The following is a 25,274-nucleotide window of genomic DNA, read 5'->3' on the forward strand; positions in this document are numbered from 1 at the left end:
ACCGCGGCGCACTCCATAGGCCTGATACAATTAAGACAGCACTCCAATATATTAATGAATGCAGACTGCTGAAACCCTATTCTTGGCTCTTTTGTGCTCTAAAAAACGGGGACAAATACAAGTGGGCTATCAAGGCATTCGCGAATCGAGGCGCGCCACTCAACAGTATAATAAACGTGCTTTTTGATACCAGCGCGAATAGCAATTCCTACCGTCACAGGCACCTGGTTGACGTTATTTCTGCCTAATGCGGTAATAAATCTCAGTATGCGCGAACTCTCGAAGGCGAAAATTGGAAATTGCATCAGGATCGTAGCACGAGACACGTATCAACGGATAAACGTGTAGTAAGGAACTATCACTTATTTGTACAAACATAATTTTATCCTTCGTCTGGACAATTCATGAATTTACATCGCGTGCTCTTACTTTGAAAATGGTAGTTGCTATCAGTTTTAATTGTAGTTTAATGGGAATTGTTGGAAAAATGTAAGAATATTTCGCTATCTCATGCTGCCGCTAATCATTGGATCCGCATCGTTACCCTTGCGAGCTATGACTCTACCGGCACTAGTTATACATCGGAGTCTACCGTCGACCTTTCTCGAATTATACTTCAAATGATGACACTTCCATCTTCGCGGGTTGAAGATGTCACGGAATAGACAGGTGTTGAAACGATTCAAAATTCACACCACCAAAGCTATACCTTCAGATATTTCACACCCCAAAGTTCACCGCGATATTTTAATGGGGTGCAATTAACAGAGTCTTTCTGACATCCTGGCCAAACACTTATCTCGAATTAGTACAGACAAGTGAGGCAAAGAGACTTCTCTCCGTATGATGCTATGGTGGAGATGATTCTTGCAAGTTCGTTGAAGCTGAGATGTTATCCAAATACGGAACATTTGTGTGGCTATAGTTGGAGTGACAGCCTACCCAAGATCCTGATTATTTCTACGTTTAGATTACAAATGGTTGGTAATGGTCTGTACTTATTTCACTTCTATATACGGGTAATGTCTATACAAAATTTACATATGTCCGTATATCTCAATATGAACGCAGGTGACAATTGGAATTGAGAATAAAATCAAATTTAATTCCAACTTCAATGATAATAATCAGCTGACCAGGTATAAGTCATGTGTTCAGTGGAAGATCAAAGCGAATAAACAACATTGAATTACGCTATTTACATAAACATACATATATATCAAGATTGATACAGTGAGGAGTTAAGCGAGCTCACACTCACCCTCACACACACACACACACACACACACACACACACACTCACACACACACACACACACACACACCCGCACACACACACACACACACACACACACACACACACACACTAATAGCACACATACCGACAGAAGATATTTCACGCACGTAGGCAAGCTAAACAGGAAAATATTTTGCAGACATCGCAATCGAAAGAAATGTCGCTGCTGTCAATATAATGCAATTTCATCAGATTTCATTTCGTTGATTCATTTTCTGCAGAGGAAATCCATATATTCATTTCGCCCAGAAGGATTTAAATCAGCGAGAGAAAAGATTCGAGACATTCATGAAGTTGATTAGTTATGTAACAATCATACGACTCCTATTGATTGTCATTTCCATCCTCTCTCAATCTGCGACTGCCATGGGAACATGCTTCAGACAATGACAAGTTAACTGATTTCCCAGCCTTATACCTGTAACCTCACCGACTCCATGGATCCAAATGAAATTAGTTTCACGCTTTGGGAAATCTATGTACCTTGCATTGAACGTCATTCCGATGAGGTCGCTAGTAGTTGTTTTAACCATACACGATACTTGACGAGATGTTCGCGTCGAAATTTACGTAGGCGAGAAGGCTATTTCATGTTCTAAGAAGGTGCTCCGGAAATATTGCTGTGTTGACTTATGCTTAATGGCCGAAGAATGTGTTTTGTAGTAGTCAAAAACATTCTTTTCTGCTATGTACAAGTTCAACATCTTTAGTAGTGTTATTGTTTTTACTATTCATAGTGTTTCTACTACTTTTGTTATTATGCACTAGGTCGACTTCAAGCATGGCCTATTTTCGTCCTAGGACTTTGCAAGAGACCGCTTACGCTGCGCAAAAGTTGAACGTCTGTTAGCGGCGTGTGATTTCGTGTGACTTGCGGCATGGCTAGGATTTTTGAGCGTATGTTCTGTCACATTCCTCATTTAAATCACAAAAGTATCTGCCTTCTAGTTACGCTTTCAAACATTATGATCATGCGGTATCGCGTCGCCTAACGGAAATTTGTCAAACGGAGTGAAACGAAACGATGTCAAGGACGTCCGAAATTATTGTTTTTTTGCTGTTCTTGGATAGCGTTGCAAACGGAGGACAGATCAGAATCGACACATCAATAATCTATGGAGCAGAGTATAGGGATACGCTGCCGAGCTTTTACAGGGCGGTTCATGCTTCTAATATGCATATCACGGTCCAAGAATTTTCGAAAGAGACCATGACCAATATCGTAGGTAATTGATATCTTTTGGAATTAATGATGTCACTAATAATAGCGAGTTTGTCACAACCGTTATTATTCAAAGATACAATAAAAGCAGCGGAAGTGTCAAGCGTCTTTATACTGACCCACGAAATCAATTGTACAGCCATGGTCGAAATGAAGAAGGCCTTCACCGTGTTTTTCATTGGAATGATGAGGGATGTAAGTTGTAGATATCGTGTGGATTAGTCACATTATATAGATACGTAACGGATATCTTTCTATAAAAGCACTGTGATCCTCTTGACGACTATCTGATGTATATGTACCCACCGCATTATGATGTCATGAGATCGATGTACGACGGCATTGAAGCGTATGACTGGAAAACTGCTGCAGTGTTCTATGATGGAAGCGAAGGTACGGAGTATTGGAGTATATGGCTATTTGGGAGAGCTATTTTGGTCTATTGAGTTCACCATATATAGCATATATAGTTAGTATCCGAAATCTACTCTATATCGTAGGGTTACCATACGTCCTCTTTTAAGAGGATTTGTCCTCTTTCTTGACTTATCTGAAAGTGTCCTCGGAGGACACCTAAATGTCCTCTTTTTTTATAATTTGTTCTCTTTTTTTGAAAATTTTGGTTAAATATACGTGGAAATTGGACTGAGATATAGGAAATCAGCGCTCAAGTAACGGTCCGGCTGGCTTTTCGCGACTTGAGCCAGAAAAATGCCTTTTTTTTCGTCAACCAACGGAAAAGCTCATAGAAAGTCGGTATTTCGGGAATTGAGCCGGAAAGATGAGCTTTTTTAAGTCAACCAACAACAATCTCGGGAATAATTTACGATTTTTCCGGATTTTACAACAGTATTGTAAGTCTGAAAACTTTGAAAAAGTGTACTCTTTTCAGATTCCCAAAATATGGTAACCCTACTCTGATACTATTATGAAAAAGCAATCGAAGTTTATAAATCTTGTGTGTCAGATCTATCCTTCGGATATCAAGATCTTGATCTCGCTCGGCAACGAGGTATCAATTTCAAAGTTTGGGTGATCCCGGAAAAGGATGATGATATGTGGGGGGTTCTAAAGGTAGGCCTACATCGTTTTACCGTAACAGTACGGAAGATACTAATGCGTTGTGTCCTATAGTCTGTCCGACTTCTTGGATACCGGACTTATATCCTGTTGTGCGAATACAAGACAACGCAGTCCGTAATGGAGAAAGCTGTATTTCTATCAATGGTCAGCGAAGTCAACCACTGGGTTGTGCCAAATCTAGTGAGTGTTTCTCACGAATTGTAAAATAAGATGCGATATCTGTGACGTGGTTTGCCAGGAAATTACGCCTTTGATTCTGCAAGATTTTCTGGAATCCAGTGTCCGCCTTACAATTATTAGCACGCAGACTATAAGGGAGGTTCTCGAGTACAATTCCAGAATAGGATCGACGGAAATTGTCTCACGAAACGCCGTGGTCGAAGGTACAGCAATAATATTGTATTTATATATTGAGAAACAATATGTTCAGTGGTGATATGTTATCTTTATTGAAGTTATCTTTATCGGTTATAGGTGGGGGAGAATGTATTTGGGATTACATATTTGACTACAAATCTGCCATGAATTTTATTCGCAAATGTAAAAATATCACATTTTCAGCATTCACAGCTGACTCATTAAATCTGATTGAAAGGTCGTGTAACTATGCTATTTTCGGGCCTGGTGGCTGCTTCAAAATCCCTCTGTCGGAGGATAAGCAATGCAAAGTCGACCAAGGAGCCACAAACATTGAAGAATCCGAATCGGTACAACACAGCACTATTAAATCATTCTTGATATTTAATCAAATACGTTTTAGTATTACTCCGTGGGTACATGCACGGAGATTTACATGCGGTGGCTTCATGATCACGGACCAACTAAAATACAATATTTTGAACACGACGTTGGCAATCCGAAAGGGAACATGACTTTTGTGAGTGCATCGGAGATTAAATTATCTTTAGACGTTTAAATAACAATAAAAAATATACCCTGTGTGCTGTACAGGTCGGATACTGGAGATGGCTTTTCAATCCTGAATACGTTCCATTCGTACAAGCCGCCATCGTGTTTCCGGAACAGCCTCTCAAAATCGGACTGGTCTACGTGAGTGATTTCTCAAGTTTCATTTTGTGAATAGCTATGTAACCTGGCATATGGATAAAAAGTGAGAGTCAAAACAGCGAGGCATTTACACCTGCGAGTTACTATTAGGGTGGGGGTTGGAGTTCGGGTAAGGGTTGGGTTAAGGTTGTGCATCAAATTAGCGGGTGCTAGGTTTTATTACTCACTATTTTGAACAAGAGTCATATAACCTTTCTTGTACTGTTGGACTGTACTGAAACGGTGAGTAACTTTTATTAATTTATCCATGGCCGTCACGAGCATCAGTGAGTTGAGAGGACACTCATTCTGTCGATAAATCGATGCCTGTAACACTTCAGAAAACAATATCATGTCGAAGCAGACACTGCGTGCAAATGGGGCGGAGAAATTACAACTTATTCAGTGTGTCTTGTGATTTCTTTATTTTCAGTCCATTGGAAAGTTGATTGATTACGTATTTGGTTCTAGCGATCTGAAATATTTTAGATGTCCAAGTTGAAGAACGAATCATAACACCGCAGCCTAGAAGGTTCATCATTAACGATAGCGTATGCTGTGGACATGTGCGGAACATACCGTGATTAACATTTGTAAAACATTTTCTCACAGGAGCCGCCGTGGGTCGCCTGGCACATAAATGAGAACACAAACGAGACATCGTACGAGGGTTTTCTGATTGATTTGCTCGTGCTACTCTCTTCTCAACTCAACTTCCGCTACGTTTTGGTTTACAATAATATTCTCGGAGAGCCAGAAACAAGACCGAACGGAACTAACGTGGATTACGAAGTTAGCCGCATGCTTCTGACGCACGAGGTATAAGCAATAATAGCACAATGAATTTGGATGTCATCGGAGACACTTGGGTGTAATAGACTTTTTACAATCGTTTCAATTAGAATGTTGATTACGCCCGTGATGTATAGGCCTATAATTATAAGTCATAATTCGAAGCAGAATGTAGCATTTAAAAATTGTATTGAACAATATTTTCATGCTGCGAAATATATCCACTATATATTAATGTACAATTGTACATTTACATAAGGTCATAAGACGTTCGTTAATTATCAGAATCAGTTAAAAATATGGTTGGTAAATATATTTTAGAATAAGAAGATATCGTTCGATACCTATTCATTTGAATATCTGTAGTGACCACTACCATCCTACAAACTTCTTATAATGGAGCAGTGGAGCACGCCTTGCATGACATATCACAGTTGTTCTGACTAGAAAGAGAACGCTATAATCGCCAAAGCCACCGAACAAGGACGCTAGTACCAGACAGTCCAATAAAAATGTAGAAGTGGTAAACTTTCAAGGAACGATTTCCCAGACCGGTTGTGACGATAATAGCCTCATATTGAATGAGTTCAAAATTGAGCCCAGCGGTATACATAAGCGACCCGCAATTATATGCATGTATCATTTATTGACCGAATTAATATATTAACTTTAAAAAGTTTTCTCGCTTTGCGCGGCTAGGACGTACTATATGTACAGTGAGTTTTCAAGACATAAATCTTATCGATTTTGATGCATAGTAAGATAAATCTTGTTTTCATCGTTACCTTATCCGGCTCGCTCCTATCGGACGACTCAAATAAGGTAATCAACCTTGAAGTGGCCACCGCAATGGTTTGCTGATCTCATGCGGCTATTTGGCCGAACAGGTTGGCCACCCTTGTTCTGTACACTGTAAAAAATAAAGGTGGATTTTAGGGTGGAATCGGGGCGGAAATATTGTTTCCTCCTATGGTTGGAGGAGGGAGAATATAATACACCTTCAGAAAGGTGATATTCTTCTTTCCTCCCCTATTTGAGCGTGAATGATGACTTCGCCTATATACGCGTGAGGCAGTGTTGGGACGACTCGAGTCAGACTCGAGCCACCTTTTACGAATGACTTAACTTGACTCGAGTCACTTTGCTAAAATGACTTGACTTGACTCGGCGTATAGAAGAAATGTGGATTGACTCGTGACTCGGAGCAAAATTCACGAGTCAATTTCGAGTCATCAAGTATGGTCGGCGTCGATAAAAATCACTGTATCTTGCATGTGTTCGAATTGTTCGCGAAACGATGGTTTGAAACGCAGTGAGAGCGACCAATCACTCAATGATCGTGCGTTGCGATGCCGATCAAGATAGCGTAAGCCGATCAAGATAGCGTAATGGTTAAGCATATATCACTCATGGTATGCATATGCGCAGATCGTGTGTATGTATATCATGAGTCGGTGTATATGCCGCAAAAAAACATCAAGGACAAAAATAAACTACGTCCTTCCTTCCTTTTACTGAACCTCGATTGTTTTTTCACAAATAAATTTTCCGCAAATGAAGTGATCGAAGCTTACAGCTTACGTTGTCGTAAACTGTAGTAAAATAATCTATTAGCAAGATGTCAATTTCTGCTCTTTGTTCTTACTTTAACGAAACCTCTTTTTTTATTGAAATTTAATTCTAATATAGCTTAAATATTCCTCAACCATTGGCGCAGGCTCGAATTGCATCATATCAATTGGAAATTCGGTAATGTATTGCATCTTATCAATTCGTTTTTTTTTTATTATTTATTCTCTATTTTTGCTAGTGACTATAAACTGGGGCTATGCCTCGTATATGTGAGCGATACAGGGCCTTGTTGCGTGAATATCTTTCTCCATATTCGTTCATCGGTTCAGAATCAATGACCACTCAATCTATATTTCAGCCAGCTAGCAAAATGCAATGACGTAGCCTAATCTTGCCTCATACTTCGAAAAGGCAACTTGACTTGAATAACGACTTGACTGGTGACTTGACTCGACTGGAATCGAGTCAACTCCAAAAATCGGGTGACTTGACTTGACTCGAGTCACCTTTGAAAATCGATTGACTTGACTCAAGTCAAAATGTGCAATGACTCGAAGATAGTGACTTGACCCCAACACTGGCGTTAGGTGCATATTCGGGGTTGATGTCGCTAAATTGAAAGTATGTGCGCAAGGTGGCTGGTTAAACAAACACATGAAGGCCGAAGAGATAGTAATATGTGATTGTGTGACTGCACACACTGCGATACACAGAGGAAGCGAGATAATATTTATCGGCCAACCATGCAAATTAAGCACATAATCCTTGAATGAAATTTTAATCTCTCTCTCAGTATTAGGGGGAGCAGATATTTGTTCAATTTGAAAGTGTTGGAATCAACAATTACCCAATCGTCCGTTGAGCGGCCATTACCGTTACCGCATATAGTTTGAAGTTTGCTGTTGCCATTGTTACGGTGCGAGTTACATGGTCTGTGATTTTGACTGTTCCGTCATAATAATGCAGACGGTGAAAGATATCGTCAGACCGATACCTGCTTCTGATTCGCTGTTGAATTACTAAAAAGTTCGGGTGGTAAAAAATCGGCGCCGTCAACGCACAGAGAGGAGAATCGAGTTTTTGCGAGTCCGCTGAGTATACGAGAGGGAGATATCAGGTTTATGATTATGGATTGGCTTTGCCCTGTTGAGGGATGCGTTATAAAGGCTTTCTCGTGTCGAACATACTTGCTCAGCCATTTGCGAGGCTATCATCCAACCTGTCAGGTGTTCATCTGTAAAATTGGATCGTGCAATCACACTGCCACCACGTACCACAGCTACAGGATGCATTTAAATTGCCATCACATCACGGTACAGGCAAGCGGATCTGCTGAACTGATGGATGACAATAGTGATCTTGTGGTGAGCGAAAATCCTGGATATATTCAGCAGTCATGTGAAACTACTGCCTTCGCATCAACACCAAGCTCGGTCACTTTCAAGGATGCCTGCCTGAAGTTGAACTTATCCATGTTAGAGAAATTCACGCTTCCCAGGTCTGCTGCCCGACATATTATGCTGGAATTCATTAGGATAATGCAGGATTATAACGACATTTCCCAAGTAGACTTGGGACAAGTAATTGATCAATCACAGAGTGAGTACTTTTTTACGAGGTCATTGCTTCGCATAGGCTTGATCGAGCCAATTGAAAAGTGGCCGTTGCAAAACTATAATTTGAAGTATCATTATATTCCGTTATTGCGTGTTCTTGAGAAATACATCTGTCACAAAGATGTAACAGAGAGCATGGACAGAAGCCTTTCTGAAAGCTATAATGGCTTGCTGAACAATTTCTGTGACGGAACTTTATTCATGGAACATCCTTTTTTCAAATCCGATCGCAACCTGTTGCGTATTCATCTATACGTTGATGATCTCGAATTGTGTAATCCTCTTGGAAGCTCTAGAATAGTCCATAAGTTAACTTGTTTCTATTTTGTTCTGGGCAACGTTGAGACTAAATATCTTTCAAACCTTAGAAATATTCATCCTGTCATCATTGTGAAAAGTTCAATTGTTAAGAAGGTAGGTTACGCAGCTGTACTTGAACCGTTATACCATGATTTGAAAACATTAGAATCCTCTGGTATCACTGTAACACTCTCCAATGGCCAAACTAAACAGTTACGAGGGGGCCTAGCCACTATCAGCGCCGATAATCTGGGTAGTCATGACATTGGAGGATTTCGAAGATGCTTCAATAATGGCCGAATCTGCAGATATTGCATGTGTGACTACAGCGAACTAAGACTCAAGTTTTCCGAGGATATGTTTTCAATGCGTAATATATCTGACCATGAATGCCATGTTCGAGATGTTGCTGGAGATTCTAGACTACAAAGTGCGTATGGTGTTCGAATGGGGAGCCCTTTAGCCGGACTAGAGTCTTTTGATGTTATTAACGGATTAGTCCCAGACGCAATGCACGACATTTTACACGGAGTAATGCCAAATTTGCTTCAATACATAATTGACAATCTGATTCTTTCTATTATGACAAAATCCAAACTGATCGAGTTAGTACAAACCTTCCCTTTTGGCAAATACGAAATTCGTAACAAGCCGCGTTTTACAGGATCCGTCTCAACATTGACGGCTACACAATGCTGGTGTTTGTTCAACCATTTTGGCTTCATAGTAGGGACTGAGGTTCCAGAAAAAAATGAGATTTGGGAACTATATCTTGCATTTTCCCGTATTTCTGATATAATTTTTGCAAAACGTGTGTCGTCCGATATGGTCAATGAATTGAATGTTCTGGTGGTAGATTTTTACAGAACAATTCTGGAATGCGCACCTCATATTATAAAGCCAAAGTTTCATTTCTTGTTACACTATCCGTCCAGAATCCAGAAATATGGTCCGTTGTCGCAGGTGTTATGGTGCCTAAGGTACGAAAGCTATCATCAAATTGTCAAAAAAATCAGTCGAAGTTCCGGAAATTTCAAAAATATTTCATTTACAGTGGCAAATCGTTTGCAACGGAGGAAGTGTTATGAAATGTTATCTGAAAATTGCTTGACTGATAGCCCACCAAACATTGACATTGAAAAAATTTTACTTTCAACAATACCACCTTGTTATGCTCCCTTACTAGGGTTTGACAATTGGCCAGAGGAAACAGAAATTGGTAGAGCCAAAATATACGATGATGGTTGTGATAAGTTTCAATGCAATGGAATTTATTTGGTTGATGAAAATGATGACGGCCCAATTTTTTGTAAAGTTGAATTCATTATAATTATTGCTAAGCAATGGAAGATTTTGGGGCAATTACTCAAATCATCATTTCATCGTCATATGCATTCTTATTCTGTGTACAAGACCAGTGTGTTCCATGTCTTTTCTCCGAAGGATTTAACCTACACCAGACCATTTGATCTATATTCAATCGATGAGTCCAACTACATTAGACTTCATCACTGCGTGTGCTTTCCAGATGCCATCCATTCATGAACATTTTCTAATCAATCTGTCTCTTTAGGTAGCCATGAAGTTGCTAGTTAAACTATCTAATTATTCTCGGCTGATAACTGTCGACGATGATTCTGAGATAAGAGATAAAGTTTCAGAAATATACAAAGATGAGCTCCATAACTGTGACTTCAAAATCCAGTGCTTTGACAAAAGATTTGACCAGTATGTTGATCTGGAGTATGCGGATGTTGCAGAATATGACATCCTCAAAGTGGACATTGTAATACGTGAAATAATTGAAGGTAAGCACACACTGCATACACATCATGTAGCATTTACTTGAAAATTACCAAAAAACGATCTGATTTGTGTATTACTGAATACCAACTGATATTGGTTCAGACCAGCTAACACAACCACATTTCTCTGTGTTGCAGATCAATGTCTCCTTACTGATTTACGGCCCGATTCGTCAGTTTCCGTCCAATTGGATAGCACTGGCGGTGAGTCAACAATGATTGTTTGATCAAAGTCACAAATATTGTGTTCCACTGTGTGATACAGATCTGGACAACCGGATAATTCTATTGGTGTAATCTCACTAAATTTTTTATTTGTGAAATATTTCCATGCTCTAATTCTAATCTAATTTGAGAAACTTGTAGCTCTAATTCTAATCTAATTTTGCAAAAGATGTGTTGCTCCAAATCTAATCTAATTAGGAACAAACTGTATCTCTAATACTGCTGCAAAGCCAATTTTGGTTCCTTCAGTATCCCTGCTACCATAAGTACACATCTCTTTATCCAGGTAACAGTATTGTGAGGGACTACATCTTGCGTTCAGTACTTATAACCTTTTAGTTAACCCGCTACTTTTTACGGTGGTCATCGAATTCGTGGATTCTTGTAACGTATTGCTATGATTTTCTCAGCATTTTCATTTGTATTTGTCCTGAATTGATTATTCTTTACGATTAACCTTGCACGTGGTGCACCAGACCTTTATCGGTGATATGCGCCACTTCCCTTTTTACCATCTATAATAATAATAATAATCCAGGTAATTATTGCATTGCCGAGAAGATGAGCGATTCATTAGATATGCTGTCGGGGACCCCCCTCAATTCTACGCCAGGTATCCCTGACAGAACGATATAAAGCATATACCTACGTTACATTCATTTTGATTTCTTAAGATGGGATGGAGCAATCAAATCTTGTTGGCTTCAGCAATGAAACTCCTAGCAGAATGATGGGCACTGATGATGGAAACGATAGATCTGGTCAGTATATTAGTCGCTTTGAACATTAATTATGAGATAACCAAATATAATACTATTTGATCCGTCTCATTTGCTGAGATTGTAGGCTACGCAAAACAAGCTCAGTCCATTGTTGGGAAAAAGTCTCTATTTTTAAGTGATAAGACATCTCGAGTCACTCATGTACTCGATTTTGCCCAGCCCTACTGCTACGGTGTATATCAGAGGTCGCGAACTCAAAACGGGTCGCGAGCCACTTTTCAAAATTTGCCGAGGCCGCGGGCCGCAAGACTTCCATATCGATATAAAACAGGCAACGCTGGTTAACGTTTTCACTACTTCGTTAAGATGGAATGGAGCACACATATGACAGCAATGAAGCTCCCAGCAAGACTCCGCTTATCGAGCCTGAAGATGAGGAGTATGAGCCTGAACTCAATTGGTCAGCTGCAACATATACATTTAATCTACCCAACAACGTGGAACGTCAGTTAGAAGGCTACCAAGGAATGAATGTGACTTCCATTCCTGCAACCCTTAAAAAGGATATTGTGCGTCTGCTATTTTTTGACCTGCGGAAATATGCACGGTAGTATGCAAACAATTTTACGGAGGGGAATAGCCTACTAAGAATATACCATTCCTTTATTCACTACAGTTATCCCACAAAACAACAATACAACACGGTGCTTCAAGCTATGATCAACAAGTACCCTGTCTTGAAGGACAGTATCTTTTTCCCAAATGGATCTGGTTATGTAAGTTGTTACTGTATGCATGGATGAGAATAGTGTGACTTTTGTCTCAATCTGATGCATTTCAGGGATCATGGAAAGAGCCGCTGAGAACAAAATTTAAAGAATGGCGTAGGTCTTCCAAGGCGCAAGAAGTGCTCCAAAAGAAAAAGAAATTTGGAAACAAAAAGAAACACGTCAGTGCTGACAACGAGACAACTACCACCAGGTGTAAAGTTCCCCGCATTCAATCCCCCATTCCCCCACCAAGTACCGCTGAAGACGACATAAGTGTGCTAGCTCATCAACGTGCCTTGAGAGAAGAATTTCGTAAAAAGTATCCTGATCCTGTTACCATGGTGGACAGGATGAACCGGACATTGAAAGACCGAAGAGACAAAATTATGGATGGTATGTCGACTCGAAACGTGATGGAAGTATATCCTCATTTTCAGAGTGCCCGCTGGGTAGGTAACGTCATCATATTCGCAATATTTTTTTTTTATTATCTCAACAACTGAAATTTTTCAGGTCCTTGAAGAAATGAAACTAATTTGTCACACCTCTGGGTGCATTGATGACCTTTGTAAAGTTGACCTAACCAAAAGAATATTAGAAAACAAGTGCAGCTCCGCTCAGTTGTTGACAAATGCAAAGCAAGTTCCAGTAGCCATTCAAAAGCTGATGAGTACGTTGTTCACTTTCTGCATTCCTATACTTACATCGTTGCAATTAGGCTGTTGGTTTTAACAAAACTAACGATCTCGTCAATTATGCAACCAAGTAATTAATTGTCATGCATGATTTGGTATAACTTAATTAGTCATGATCAATTGTACAGCAATCAACATCAGGACTTGGCATCAGTTTTTGTGGCATTTTTGATCTATGTCAGGGGCAGCTAGCCTGTAGCCTTGGAAGCCAATATGAATAAATGGACATAATAGACAATTTAATGCGGATATTTGACTTCAAGTTAGTGCATGCCGACTGTGCGGTGGAGTGCGGCTGTAAGCTGTTTTCATATCAGAAATTGGGCCTAAATAGAAAAAAAGTTGGTCAAGCCTGATCTATACGAATACCTCCTTAGCAAACAACAAACTTATGCTCTGTAAATTAGTTGTATTTTGTGTTACAGAATCTGAAGATCTAGACTGGATGGTGGGTCTACCTACCATTTTTGGCGAAAAATATTCAAACTTCTTCCTGGTTGATCAGGTACGAACATTCATCGATATTATCAAGTAGTTGTTTTATTTCAATTATACATAATTCATGATTGTCAGAACCATTCGACAGTCCTAGTCGCAACGTTTTTCCCCACTGTGAAAATCACCCAACTAGCATTTTAGAGCAACTATGTAATTATGGTTTAGACCAGGGGCGGACAACTTCTCCAGTCGGCGGGCCGGATACCCCAATTTTATCCAGATATCAATTCATTAGGGTTTAGTAAGTGACGAGATAGCATGGTAGTTAAACTATGTGACCTATTATCTCGATATTGAATTCATGCTGCCCGCGGCTTCTACGAAATTTGAAAGTGACCCCCCGCCCGTTTTGAGTTGGCGACCCCTGGCATAAGCGGTGTCTTACAGAAGCCTAGAAGTATGTCTTGCTACAAGTCGACGGTTACGGAATCAAAAATAAGAATTATTGGCCTAGTGTAAATGACCGTTGTAGTCGACAAAGACCATGATTACCACAACTGACATTAGGTTTGAGTACATCGTAAATTACGTTAATGTAATAACTCTTCTCGCTTCGACGAACTTACGCGTAAGCTCCACCCTCGCTCGCTGTGCATACATGTTTATAATGACAAACAGTCACTAAAATTTGACCTATGTCAGCAAGTAGCGGGGAATCTTGGACGACTGGGGACTCGGGCCACACTATCATGTAAGACAGGGGCGGGCAACTTCTCCAGTCAGCGGGCCGGATATAGGAAAATTAAGTACTTGGCGGGCCGGAATGCTGAATTGATACATTATTCGCCCATTTATCCACATACCCAAGGAATAAATCGTATTTAATGAATGTATTTCAACGACAGCAATGTAACTTCAAAGCTATAGGAATAACATACAGTCACTAAAATTTGATGTATGTAATCAAGAACTGGGGTATCTCGGAAGACTGGCGCCGCGGGCCACATTATCATGTAAGACGGAAAACTGTCCGCGGGCCGGATCCGTATCCGCGGGCCGTATGTTGCCCGCCCCTGAAGTAGACAGTTACGGAATCGAAATATGAAATATCGGCGCAGTGTGAATGGCCATTGTAGTTGAGTACATGGTAAATGCCGATAATGGAAGTCTTCTCGCTTCGACGAACTCGCTCGCTGCGCATATACATTAGGGCTGTTCAAAAATAACTTTTTGCTTTGGATTCCAGCCATTCACTGATTAAATTGTCAGGTTACCCTATGAAACGCTGCACACCAAATTTGGTTCGATTCTATCAAGTATAGGACTCCGCAGATCCAATTAAAATTTTTAATTTATTATGGAAAATTTAAAAAAAAAATTCTCAATTTTCCTGCCAATCCCGTGAAATTGTTGAGCTGTCTTCAAAGACGTTGCAAAACAAATTTGAGTCAATTCCGACCAGTAGAAGCGGAGGTATGTAAGTTTTTCGTTGATAAATCGCGGATTATCCACCAATCAAGGATAATCCGAGAAATTTCAACGAAAAACTCCAATAACTCCGCTTCTACTGGTCGGAATTGACTCAAATTTGTTTTGCAACTTCTTTGAAGACAGCTCAACAATTTCATGGGGTTGGCAGGAAAATTTGGAAATTTTCTTTTTTGAATTTCCCATAATAAATTAAAAATTTTAATTGGATCTGCGGAGGCCTTTACTGGTTGGAATCGAGTGAAATTTGGTGAGCAAGGTTTTCTACTGCAACCTGACGATTTAAGAGGTGACCGGCTTGAATCGGGAAAAAAAAGTTATTTTTGAACAGCCCTAATATACATGTATATAATAACATACAGTCACTAAAATTTGATGTATGTAATCAAGAACTGGGGTATCTCGGAAGACTGGGGCCGCGGGCCACATTATCATGTAAGACCGTAAATTGTCCGCGGGCCTGACAAAATCCCTTCGCGGGCCGTATGTTGCCCGCCCCTGATGTAAGACGTAAAACTGTCCGCGGGCCGAACAAAATCCCTTTACGGGCCAGATTCGGCCCGCGGGAAGTATGTTGCCCGGCCTTTGTTTAGACACATTATATTCCATAAGGTATATAGCCCATTGCTAATAAATTGTTTTTAGTCTAGCAACCATTCATAACTAATGACGTTGCTGGGAATTCAGCAGCAGAGCAGTCATATTTTCTATCGCTGCAACTGATGAAATTAGATGAGAGCAATTGATCATTTACTCCTACTCAAACGACCTGCTGTTGACGATCCCATTCAACCTTTTCATTGCGGTCGCATTGAAGCAGTGGCATACATATTATGGCGTTCCGCAAAGCAATTTCAGGATGTCCGCACACTCGATTGACACCTGCCTGTCAAGTCCATATAATGTTCATATGCCCGAGCCAAAGATGGTGAAAGTAGTTAACAAGGCTATACTGAAGTAGAAGTAGAAAGACAGAATTTTGCTCAAGTGCAAATATTGTTTTAAAGCAGCTACAAGTAGAAGTAGTTTGACTGTATTTTGATACTACTCAAGTGAGTAAGTATTTTTAGTAGTTATAATACGCTGCCAATATGTATGTTTGACCTGTTTCACAATACGAAACCTTTCTTTAGATGCCCAAATCAGCTTACCCTACTATTTGCTTTACTGTGGAAAAGAAGGAGTGGGCGATCTGTTTTGATGGTGAAAAAGTGGGGAGTATCAACAACTTCCATGAAGCATTTGCAGTGATGCTATCGGTCCACTGGATATTTGACATTCAGTTTTCGAAAAACATCAAAAATTCTCTGACTTTCATGTCAGTTCTGGCTCATTTGCCCGTGAAAGAGATCAGTTATTCTGTTCGAACCAAACTCGGAAAAATCCGTGATTAATTGGAAAATTGAAAAAGTTTGGAATAAAAGTGATGTTGTGATCTATGTCCACGTGAATTATGAAGATTTATTGTGGATATATGTTGTGCGCATCGAAGTCGTTTGACGAAGATATCCGGATAGGATGAGGTGATGTCTATATAGGATGAAGTGGTGGTTTACGGATAGGATAGGGGAGGAAAATATTCCACCTAAAATAGGTGTGGGAAGCCCACCACCCTCTTAGGGTGGGAACAAATACCTCCTCCTATGGGTGATTTTTGAAACACCTCTGTAAGGTGGCCACAGTTTTTACAGTGTAGCGACTATATACCCGCAACATTTTTAATGCGATCGAGTGTAACATTCCTTCCAGGTAGATTTCTTTTTGCAAAAGCACCCGATTCGCGGGGGCAAGCTGGAAGTCGAAGAAGTATCTGGTGCCTTTCAAAGAGCTTCTCACTATATGGTTACCCTGTCTGCGGGCAATGAGTCGCCGGTGAATATGTGGCAGTTCTTAGCACCCTTTACCACCGACTCGTGGATGGTACTGTGGGCCGCGTTATTTTGCATTACGGCAGTTCTTTCCCTGGTGAACCGATTTAATCCGTTCGAATGGAGAAAGCAAGCGCTGGACGAAACAAATGAAGATGTCGACGTGGAAAATTTCAATAAATTAGGTATGGCAGGGACGAAATCCGACCGGCAATACAATATAATTGCTAATCAATATAATACCAATTCAAGTCACAGCAGCAACAAATGGTTAGATTGTTATTCGCTACAGTACCCAAGCCTATCTAAGTTACGATAAATATCCAAGTCTCTCACTCATCCTAACGGACAACTCCAGTGAAATAGACAAGAGTTGTGCGTAATTGCGTATATGCGTATACACTGCAGAGTTAGACCTTGTAAAGTTCATAAACAATGTGACTAATCAGCCTACTGTAGTTCCATTCCGACATCAGGAACTTGTGATTTCATCATTTGAAAACATCGCAAGATTGAAAAGAAGTGCTCGAGAACTCTCTGATTGATCTCAGTATTCCGCCGAACAATCATGACTAGGGCAAGTTTCTGCAACTTTTGCAACTTTTTTTTTACAGCTTCCGGCAGCTTCCTAAATACTCGTAAGAAATGTAGAATGCTGTTTTAAGCTGTCTGAAGGAATCTTATAGTGCAACTTTTTGCAACTTTTGTCCATTTTTTTCATGCAACTTTTTGCAACATTTTGCAACTTTTTCGATTTTTCATGGAAGTATTTTCGATTTTGGTGAAATACACGGCCAAAGTCGACTGAAACACCGTAAATCAGCACCGAAGTAACGCTTTTACGGGTATTTCGGGAGCTGAGCCGGAAAATTGACCTTTTTTTAGTCAACCGAGCAAAATGTGGTCTTATAGTGCAACTTTTGTCAAAAATAAATGAATAAATGCAACTTTCCGCGGATTTAACTGCAACAAAAACTTGTCCTAATCATGACCCATGCATCGTAAACGGGATGGGACGTTGTGTTCTTATGGTAGCCCGCCAAACGGTCGATCAAGCTTGTCGTATCACATCTTGATTTCGATTTCGGGTTTTCTAAGGGGTGGGAAACAGCTTTTGGATGGCATATGCAGGGATCGTCGCTCAGGGAGTTGATGTGGAGCCGCTATCATACGCAGGTAAATACTAATTTTCAATCCATGATTGTGTCAGATATAGGCACTGCTGCCATTGGTAAAATTCACCTTTTCGAACAGGTCGAATCATAACAGGAACTTGGTGGTATTTCACGATGCTTGTCATTGCTGCTTATACAGCCAACTTGACTGCATTCCTTACTCAGGAACTGGCGGGAGATATTTCCAAATTGGAAACTTTGTTGGAGCAAGTATGTTGATCACGTCCGGAAGCGGTACGCCTGGATTTTACTCACCGCTGCCGCTGGGTGGCAATAGTAATTCTCGTTTGTTCCGTAGGCCTACTACCTAATCTTCTACCATGAATCTTTATTACTCCGAACATCATAGGATTTGGGATTGCGATATTTTGATAATAACTAAAGGGATCGAAATTAATTTTTCGAGGAACACTATTCGTATGGAGTTCTTGCTGATTCGGATTTGAACAAGTATTATCTGCCAGCCGCCAACTCGACTCCGTTCACCACAGTGCGGGAGTACCTGAAAGAACGTCCGGAGAATGTGTTCAACTCGACGGAAGATATCCTAGAGCGCATTGACGCCAAAGGATTCTATTTCCTTGCACCATTCGGAGAGGTTGCGAAATTAGAACAATCTGGATGCACCTACGCCCGAGTAGGAGAAGGTAAAAAGCAAAGCTTGATGTTCCCTTAAATATATATCCATCATCTGCTAGTCATGACGGCATTCCGCTGTGCGATTGAGAGATCACCATCCCTGATCGAGTCAATACCAGATCGAATTAATCTATATTCTCATGTCTCCTGGTTAGTCTCGTAAGATGATACTGATGCAGGTTTCTGGGAGTATCAATACGGACTGCCGTTCCAGTTGGAATCTAAATACACAGCGGTGTTCAGCGACGCAATTTCATCCTTACGAGATGACGGAACACTGCAAGAGCTTGAATCGAAGTGGTTCAATTTCAGGTAGAAGATAAATCAAAGTCATAAATGAGATCTAATATGAGTTTACTCTATAATATACCAGCACTATAATGCAATACAGTACAATATTTTGTAGTTTGGTGAATGCGCACAATGTAAAAGGATTAGAAGATATCATGCACCTTTCTGTATGCTGACATGGTCAGAATAAAGTGACCGCGGTATTGTCAGGAAAACTTTTGTGCCGCTTTCAATTCCCATGTATTGATACGAATAACATATGCGACGTCTATAAATTGCCAGTATCCCATTGCTTGAGGTTGACGACCTTCTTCATAAGGAGTGACTCCACTTTGTCAATTTAATGCAAAAGCATGCGAGACTAGATATGTATTTCCAAATTATTTCTTGAGTATAATGCTGATTCAAATTTGCCCAGGGGAGAATGCACTGAGGCGTCATTTGACATCGAGTCCAACAGATTAGGAATCGGAAATCTCGGAGGCATGTTCATCCTGTTGGTAATGGGGGTGGCAGCATCCTTCATCGTGCATCTATGCGAGGTAGGACTTACCTTCAAAGTTATGCATGCTAACATAAGCTAAATCATGCTCAAATACTTGCAAACGTATTGCAATATTACAATACATAATGACTTGTAAGCCTAATGTGATATATTAACTGGATTTGATGCCATTCCCGTGAATACTGTAAATCTCAGTAGTTGAAAGTGTCCCAATCATCCTTTTTAATTTCATTACAGCTACTGTGGTCGAAGCGATTCAAGATTAAGAAATTCCGTGAGATGGAAGACAGGAAAGAGACATCGGATGATCCGATAAGCGAGATGAGAAGGAGAAGAGATAGGGAGAGGCGAGAATTGGATGAGAAAATAGAGGAGTGGGAAGGCGGATACGAGTACTGGATGAACAGGTTATTTACCAATAATCCAAAGCATCATTTCGATCGTGGTGAAATTGTAGACTATATCAATACACGTATAGTATTCACTCCGTCTAAACATTCATACGTGGCATTTCATTTTATGTTTTCCCCGTATTTAGGTAAGCGATATAACTTCATCCACTATATACATAAGTCATTTCACCTCAGGCTTCCCTGGCATTTTTCGAGATCCATTACCGCTGACTAAACAATTGTTGCGCACAAGGTGAGCAGATTCTTCCAATCCTGACTCAGCATGCTGGAAAGGCACGTAAATATAAACTAGAACTTCAAATCACAGTGTAGCATGACACCAATTACTATATTGTATATAATATATGTGTTGACGCCTTGTGAGTTACGACTATTATTCGGCGGCTTGTGGCTGTGGTGGGGAGTAACGATTACGAATTTATTGCAGGATGAGACACATTAACAAAACTCTGAAGGATATCGACAAACAGAACAAGGACCACGCCAAGCAGATTCGACGAAGTCAAGCTGTTGCGTTCGATTCTGATGACGAAGAAGAAAAAGGTAAATTGTAATTCACGTATTGCGCCTGTCACTTTTTGATGATGTCACATTTAAATTCAGCTGATATATAGATAACTAAATATCAGGGATGGTGTGAACGTGACGTTCACGTTCGCGCTTTGTCTTTGAACCTCTGAGAATTGGAGGTGCACGCTCGCAAACGAGCTTTGATAGCTTCTGCACTGTGAGCCTTTTCCATATATTACAATTTTTCACTTCATTATAACATCTTACGTTAAAATTATATGTATTTCAACTTCGGAACATTCCATGCATGGCGCTGGTAACACGAACGGAAATTCAGAACACGCACTTTGCCCTTTCAAAAATGTTGTTGGTTTTCTTAGTAAGGTTTGCTTGAAATATTCAGCTTACCGTTTGTGAATATTTAGTGACTATCTGCTGTGAGCTTGGCCCGAAAAAAAAACAATTATTTATCAATGATCAACATCAACGAAATTGATATTATAAATAATGCATCGTTGTGTAATGTAAAAAATCTAGCAGGCTTAAACGGGATCTATCATGATTTGATATGTTTATTGTATCATAAAAAATCCGTCCGATCGGGGTGTTGGCTACTGCACAACTATAAGTTTGAGGTAATATCTGTAGCAAATATAGAAATTTAACTCTGATAAATATCAATGTACCAATAGTCTGACGAGATTTGACAGATTTAGTCGAATGTTAATGTGCAATGAAAACTCTGGGATATGTAGAACTGTTGTTCTACTATATATATAATCAATTAATCATATGTCCATACTGAACCCTCTATTGCTCGCCATTTTTTCTGCAGCACCCCGTGCCGTCCCTGACCCTAGTGCCCCATATCACCCCTTCAAAAAATTTCAAAAAGGTTCGTGTGGACACGAAGCAGAACCTTTCAGGTGTTTGCACTATCCCCACTAAATATTAATCTGTGTATACGCCGCAAAAAAAACATCAAGGACAAAAAATAAACTACGTCCTTTCCTGTCTGCAGGGAATTCGTGGTGGGCGCGCTCTTTCAGGGCTCTTTCAGCTATACGTTCGCAGAGCAATGTGCCTGCTAATGAGGAACAACCGGGAGAGACATCAATTGGACAGGACGGTATGTAATGTACACCAGTGACGTGCAGTGGGGCTAATCTTTGGGGAGGCAGATTCCAGGAGAATTAGATTCGCAACTTGCTATACTTCCACTGTGTTAGCACTTAGCACTCATGGCGCTCATTCAAGAATTATGCTGATTCCCGCTAATGCTGTTGGTAAGATGCCATGTATATATACCTCTAACACGAACATAAATGATGAACACGAAGTCGCGGATGTTTCCGCAGCTGGTCCCGTCCATCTGATAGCAATTCTGCTCCTAAATATAGTGGGAGAAGCCGTGGCAGCTGAGAACGGTGATACGTACAGCGGCGTGTTTAAATAACAAGGTATCAAAGTTAACCAATCCCTCGTTTTGGAAAGGTTTTCTTTGGTTTACAATCAGGAGAATAAATATCTCTACGGTCCAGCGACCTTTACGTCTCCAAATGTTCCAGTGGTTCCCAACGTGGGCGATTTGGCGGCCTAGGGGGGCGAAAATGACGAAGGGGCGACGGGGGGGGGAGGGGGGGCGAAAATAGCGATGGGGGCGATGACGCGTTAAAACGGCTACATAGGAGTCAAGTCGGAGAAATGACCTTTTTTTTTAGTCAACCCACGGAAATTTAGTTGCAAAAGTGTAAAGTTCGACATCAAGCCGAAAAGTTGACCTTTTTTTAGTCAACCCGCCGATGATTACAGATTGTATACCGATTTTTCGGTTCACAAAATCTGGGGGGGCGATGATTGGCGTTGAGCTTGAAAGGGGGGCGATGAGTCGAAAAAGGTTGGGAACCACTGAAATGGACTATACTCCCGCTGATGGAAGCAATGTGACCACGATGCTTTTAGGTCATTTAGGGTCCGTGATTATTTTATTATGTCACTGTCGATATTTTAATAATGATGTTAGTATCATTTCAAGAGCTTGTTGGAGGTACAGAACTTCAATTGAATAAATCATTTCATTACGGGATGTGGTTTTATGGTTCTCACAGTACACACCACTTTGAATTTCGCTGCGATTGACTGATGTCCCGCTGTAATAAATTTCGATCAAGAAAAAGTAATAAAAAGTGGTGATTCGATACAATGCGAGCTACGTTTCGGTATCTCATTCGAATCAGCTGTGATAACAACGATACATAACCACGCACAATGTTGCTATATACTTGGTACTACCGTTTCAAATTTCTATTTTGGGTCATGTTTGCTTATCGTTCAACTTTCGCTGTTATCTTCAATGTGATGATATGTAATGAATGATGCTATGATGATTTTATATTTCAGAAGACCCTCAAGAAAACGAGACCTCCAACGCCGATGGTGTGAAATCACTTCCAGGAGTTAGTTTTAAGAACACAACGGCCTTGATACGTAAGACTGATGCCCGCGTATCATTTGTAGCCTATGCGCAAATTATTCGGACAATAATAGACTGCTGATGAGATAGCAATGGATATTAACCACTAAACCTTCGTAGCAGTCACAGTTTGACTACTGATCGAGCCTAATTTCCCATAGCCAATGATGCCCAAGATGGGCGTGTCGCATGATGAAAAATTGTGATGTAGACAAAATTGTCAGAATGAGGCAACACGGTGTGTCACCAGCCGTGTACTGTACAGTGTACACACAACTTCAGTGTTGACGGCCATAACTGCTACTGTTGAACGTTCTTTCTCCAATATTGGCAAGCTACTTAGAAAGGACAGACACTTCCTACCCGAGAATGTAGGAAAGTATCTTTCGTTGTACTACAACAAATTTTAATTAGTTCTCCCATAATGCGCGATGTAACTATACTGGAATTATTCATGGGTCCAGATTTAGTTAAAATAAAGTTTTTTCGTGCAAACATTTGCCAGTTTTTAAGTCAAAAAAGTTTGCTCAGGCATAACTATTTCGTAATGACAGACAGTTCCAACCAGTTATTTACATAAGTGAGTCAAAATTTGATCAAAACTAAGTTTTTTAAAGTAAAAGAAAGTCAAAATTTTGATATTTAGGTCAAAATCGTTCGTTTTCAGGTCAAAAAAATCGCCCTAGTCATAACTAGTCATGAGTTGAGTGTGTGTCTCGACCTCCAGCGGAACCCCTGAGACTTGCTCGGCGAACCCCGGATAAGAACCATTGCTTTATGTTCTTCAAACCAGATATTGATTTTCAGATAATACGACTGATGCGGATGAAGAGAAGGTAATCGGGAAACAGAACAGTCTACCTGTCAATTCTGTGCCCGCCACTGAGAAACGACAAGAGAACGATGCAGAAGCCACTGAACCAGACTCCCTACAGCCGCCTTCCGCGACCTCACCCGAGTCTAATGCTAGCAAGATCCGCAGAATGTTGAGTTTTTCCCAGTGGAAGAAGCCAGACTCGAATGCGATCGATGTTCCGATTCCCCCTCCGAAAATCAGCCCCGAGGCCAGCGAATCGCAGAGGTCGTCCGAGAAGGATGAGGCGAAGGCGAAGAAAGTCAGGAAGATGATGAGCTTCTCGCAACGCCAAAAATTATTCAAGAGATTTTGAATACTATATTCATATTGAAATTCTCTAGTTGCTGACAATTACCCCTGACGAGTGTCAACCGAGAATATTCGAATTTATTTCAATATAAATATATTATTCAATTGCGTATTGAAGCTCTGTACCTCCGAGAAGCTCTTCAAGAGATTTTAATGCGCGATCGACAACGCACCTGCCACAAATTGAACAATCGACCTTTATTATCAAATCGTGGAGTGGTACACCACCAGTGTCCACATTGCGCGGAAATGAAGCAGTCGCATCAGGAATAGCAATGAATAGGACGTTATGTATTTTTGTTTTTGATGTTATTTGTGATATATACACCGACTCATGATAAACATAGACACACAATATGTGCATACCGCATACCACGAGTGCACGATGTGCATATGCCACTGGACAAGGAAGGTACAGAAATAGCCTTGTAAGGCTTTCTCAGTTTTTGTGCACCACCCTTACATGCTATACCCCGGTAATGCTGTGCGTCAAGCTGGAAGCCCCATATACCAGTTTTACTGACTGATGATTCAAATACAATTCATTTGCAATATTGCGTCACGAATGATGTATACTGCAATATCGTCTTCCTTGATATTTCACGACAAAATATCGACTGCGCATCTCACAGTATAGTGCAAAGTCAAGAGGGACAATGTATATAACATTGTACACTGCACACATATGTATAGATACGCATATTTAATACATACTTAGTATATGGCATATGTGTTACGATTAGTTTGAAATCTTGAACATTGAGTTTTACCAACAAGTCACGTTTACATTGAAAGCGAAGCGTAAGTGTCCCCAACTATCATATATCACCCCTATACCTGATATGGGTTTAGTATTTAGATATTAGAAGAGACTCTTGGAGGTAGGCCTACAGAATTTCAATATACAAATAAATAAGATATTGATATTGAATTAAACCCGAATATTTTTCGGCTGACACTCGTCAGGGGCAATCAGAAGCAACTAGTAGAGATGGAAAGAACTCTGTATTGTATCCTCGATACTTTGCAAATGCGATATCGCCACGTGCACGCAGAGAACCGTGATTGTAAAGAGGAAATGTACTTAAGATTGAGTCTTCGATCAGACATTAAAATCTGTAGTAATATATATCTTCACTGTCAGTGAGGATATATTTTGTTCT

The 25,274-nt window shown here is 40.3% G+C and overlaps 2 protein-coding genes across 3 annotated transcripts; both read left to right on the forward strand.

Moving 5' to 3' along the window:
• The first annotated feature begins 152 nt into the window (after positions 1 to 152).
• Positions 153 to 24,838, forward strand: LOC145455179 (glutamate receptor ionotropic, kainate 2-like). The gene is made up of 21 exons (XM_080333137.1): positions 153 to 2,523; positions 2,596 to 2,714; positions 2,783 to 2,912; positions 3,487 to 3,593; positions 3,654 to 3,782; positions 3,841 to 3,985; positions 4,164 to 4,309; positions 4,363 to 4,479; positions 4,554 to 4,652; positions 5,262 to 5,468; positions 16,822 to 17,125; positions 18,039 to 18,116; positions 18,195 to 18,325; positions 18,522 to 18,762; positions 18,934 to 19,066; positions 19,464 to 19,587; positions 19,788 to 19,957; positions 20,391 to 20,506; positions 21,495 to 21,602; positions 22,874 to 22,960; positions 23,754 to 24,838. The coding sequence occupies exons 1-21, from the start codon at positions 2,322 to 2,324 to the stop codon at positions 24,113 to 24,115; spliced, it is 3,255 nt and encodes a 1,084-aa protein (XP_080189263.1). The 5' UTR covers positions 153 to 2,321; the 3' UTR covers positions 24,116 to 24,838.
• On the forward strand, positions 6,859 to 16,511 carry LOC145455180 (sterile alpha motif domain-containing protein 3-like). 2 transcript variants are annotated; one of them, XM_080333138.1, is made up of 10 exons: positions 6,859 to 10,737; positions 10,873 to 10,938; positions 11,498 to 11,572; positions 11,634 to 11,720; positions 12,048 to 12,288; positions 12,358 to 12,457; positions 12,523 to 12,900; positions 12,965 to 13,121; positions 13,572 to 13,651; positions 16,206 to 16,511. In XM_080333138.1, the coding sequence occupies exons 1-10, from the start codon at positions 10,509 to 10,511 to the stop codon at positions 16,464 to 16,466; spliced, it is 1,674 nt and encodes a 557-aa protein (XP_080189264.1). In that variant the 5' UTR covers positions 6,859 to 10,508; the 3' UTR covers positions 16,467 to 16,511. The 2 variants fall into 2 exon arrangements, with proteins under 2 accessions (XP_080189264.1, XP_080189265.1); XM_080333139.1 differs by lacking the exon at positions 11,498 to 11,572.
• Positions 24,839 to 25,274: the final 436 nt, after the last annotated feature.

Source organism: Botryllus schlosseri, chromosome 14 (genome assembly GCF_051294905.1).
Source record: "Botryllus schlosseri isolate E-star chromosome 14, Bs_hap1, whole genome shotgun sequence".
In the NCBI taxonomy this organism is placed as follows: domain Eukaryota; kingdom Metazoa; phylum Chordata; class Ascidiacea; order Stolidobranchia; family Styelidae; genus Botryllus; species Botryllus schlosseri.

What these genes read in the sequence shown, in the direction of transcription:
- LOC145455179 (XM_080333137.1), top strand. Translation starts at nt 2,322, where the DNA reads ATGTCAAGGACGTCCGAAATTATTGTTTTTTTGCTGTTCTTGGATAGC. An exon ending in GTTCTATGATGGAAGCGAAG is followed by an intron (nt 2,913 to 3,486) that starts GTACGGAGTATT and finishes CTTGTGTGTCAG; the next exon opens with ATCTATCCTTCGGATATCAA. An exon ending in TCGAAGTGGTTCAATTTCAG is followed by an intron (nt 19,067 to 19,463) that starts GTAGAAGATAAA and finishes AAATTTGCCCAG; the next exon opens with GGGAGAATGCACTGAGGCGT.
- LOC145455180 (XM_080333138.1), top strand. Translation starts at nt 10,509, where the DNA reads ATGAAGTTGCTAGTTAAACTATCTAATTATTCTCGGCTGATAACTGTC. An exon ending in CCCCCTCAATTCTACGCCAG is followed by an intron (nt 11,573 to 11,633) that starts GTATCCCTGACA and finishes TGATTTCTTAAG; the next exon opens with ATGGGATGGAGCAATCAAAT. An exon ending in TGATGGAAACGATAGATCTG is followed by an intron (nt 11,721 to 12,047) that starts GTCAGTATATTA and finishes TACTTCGTTAAG; the next exon opens with ATGGAATGGAGCACACATAT.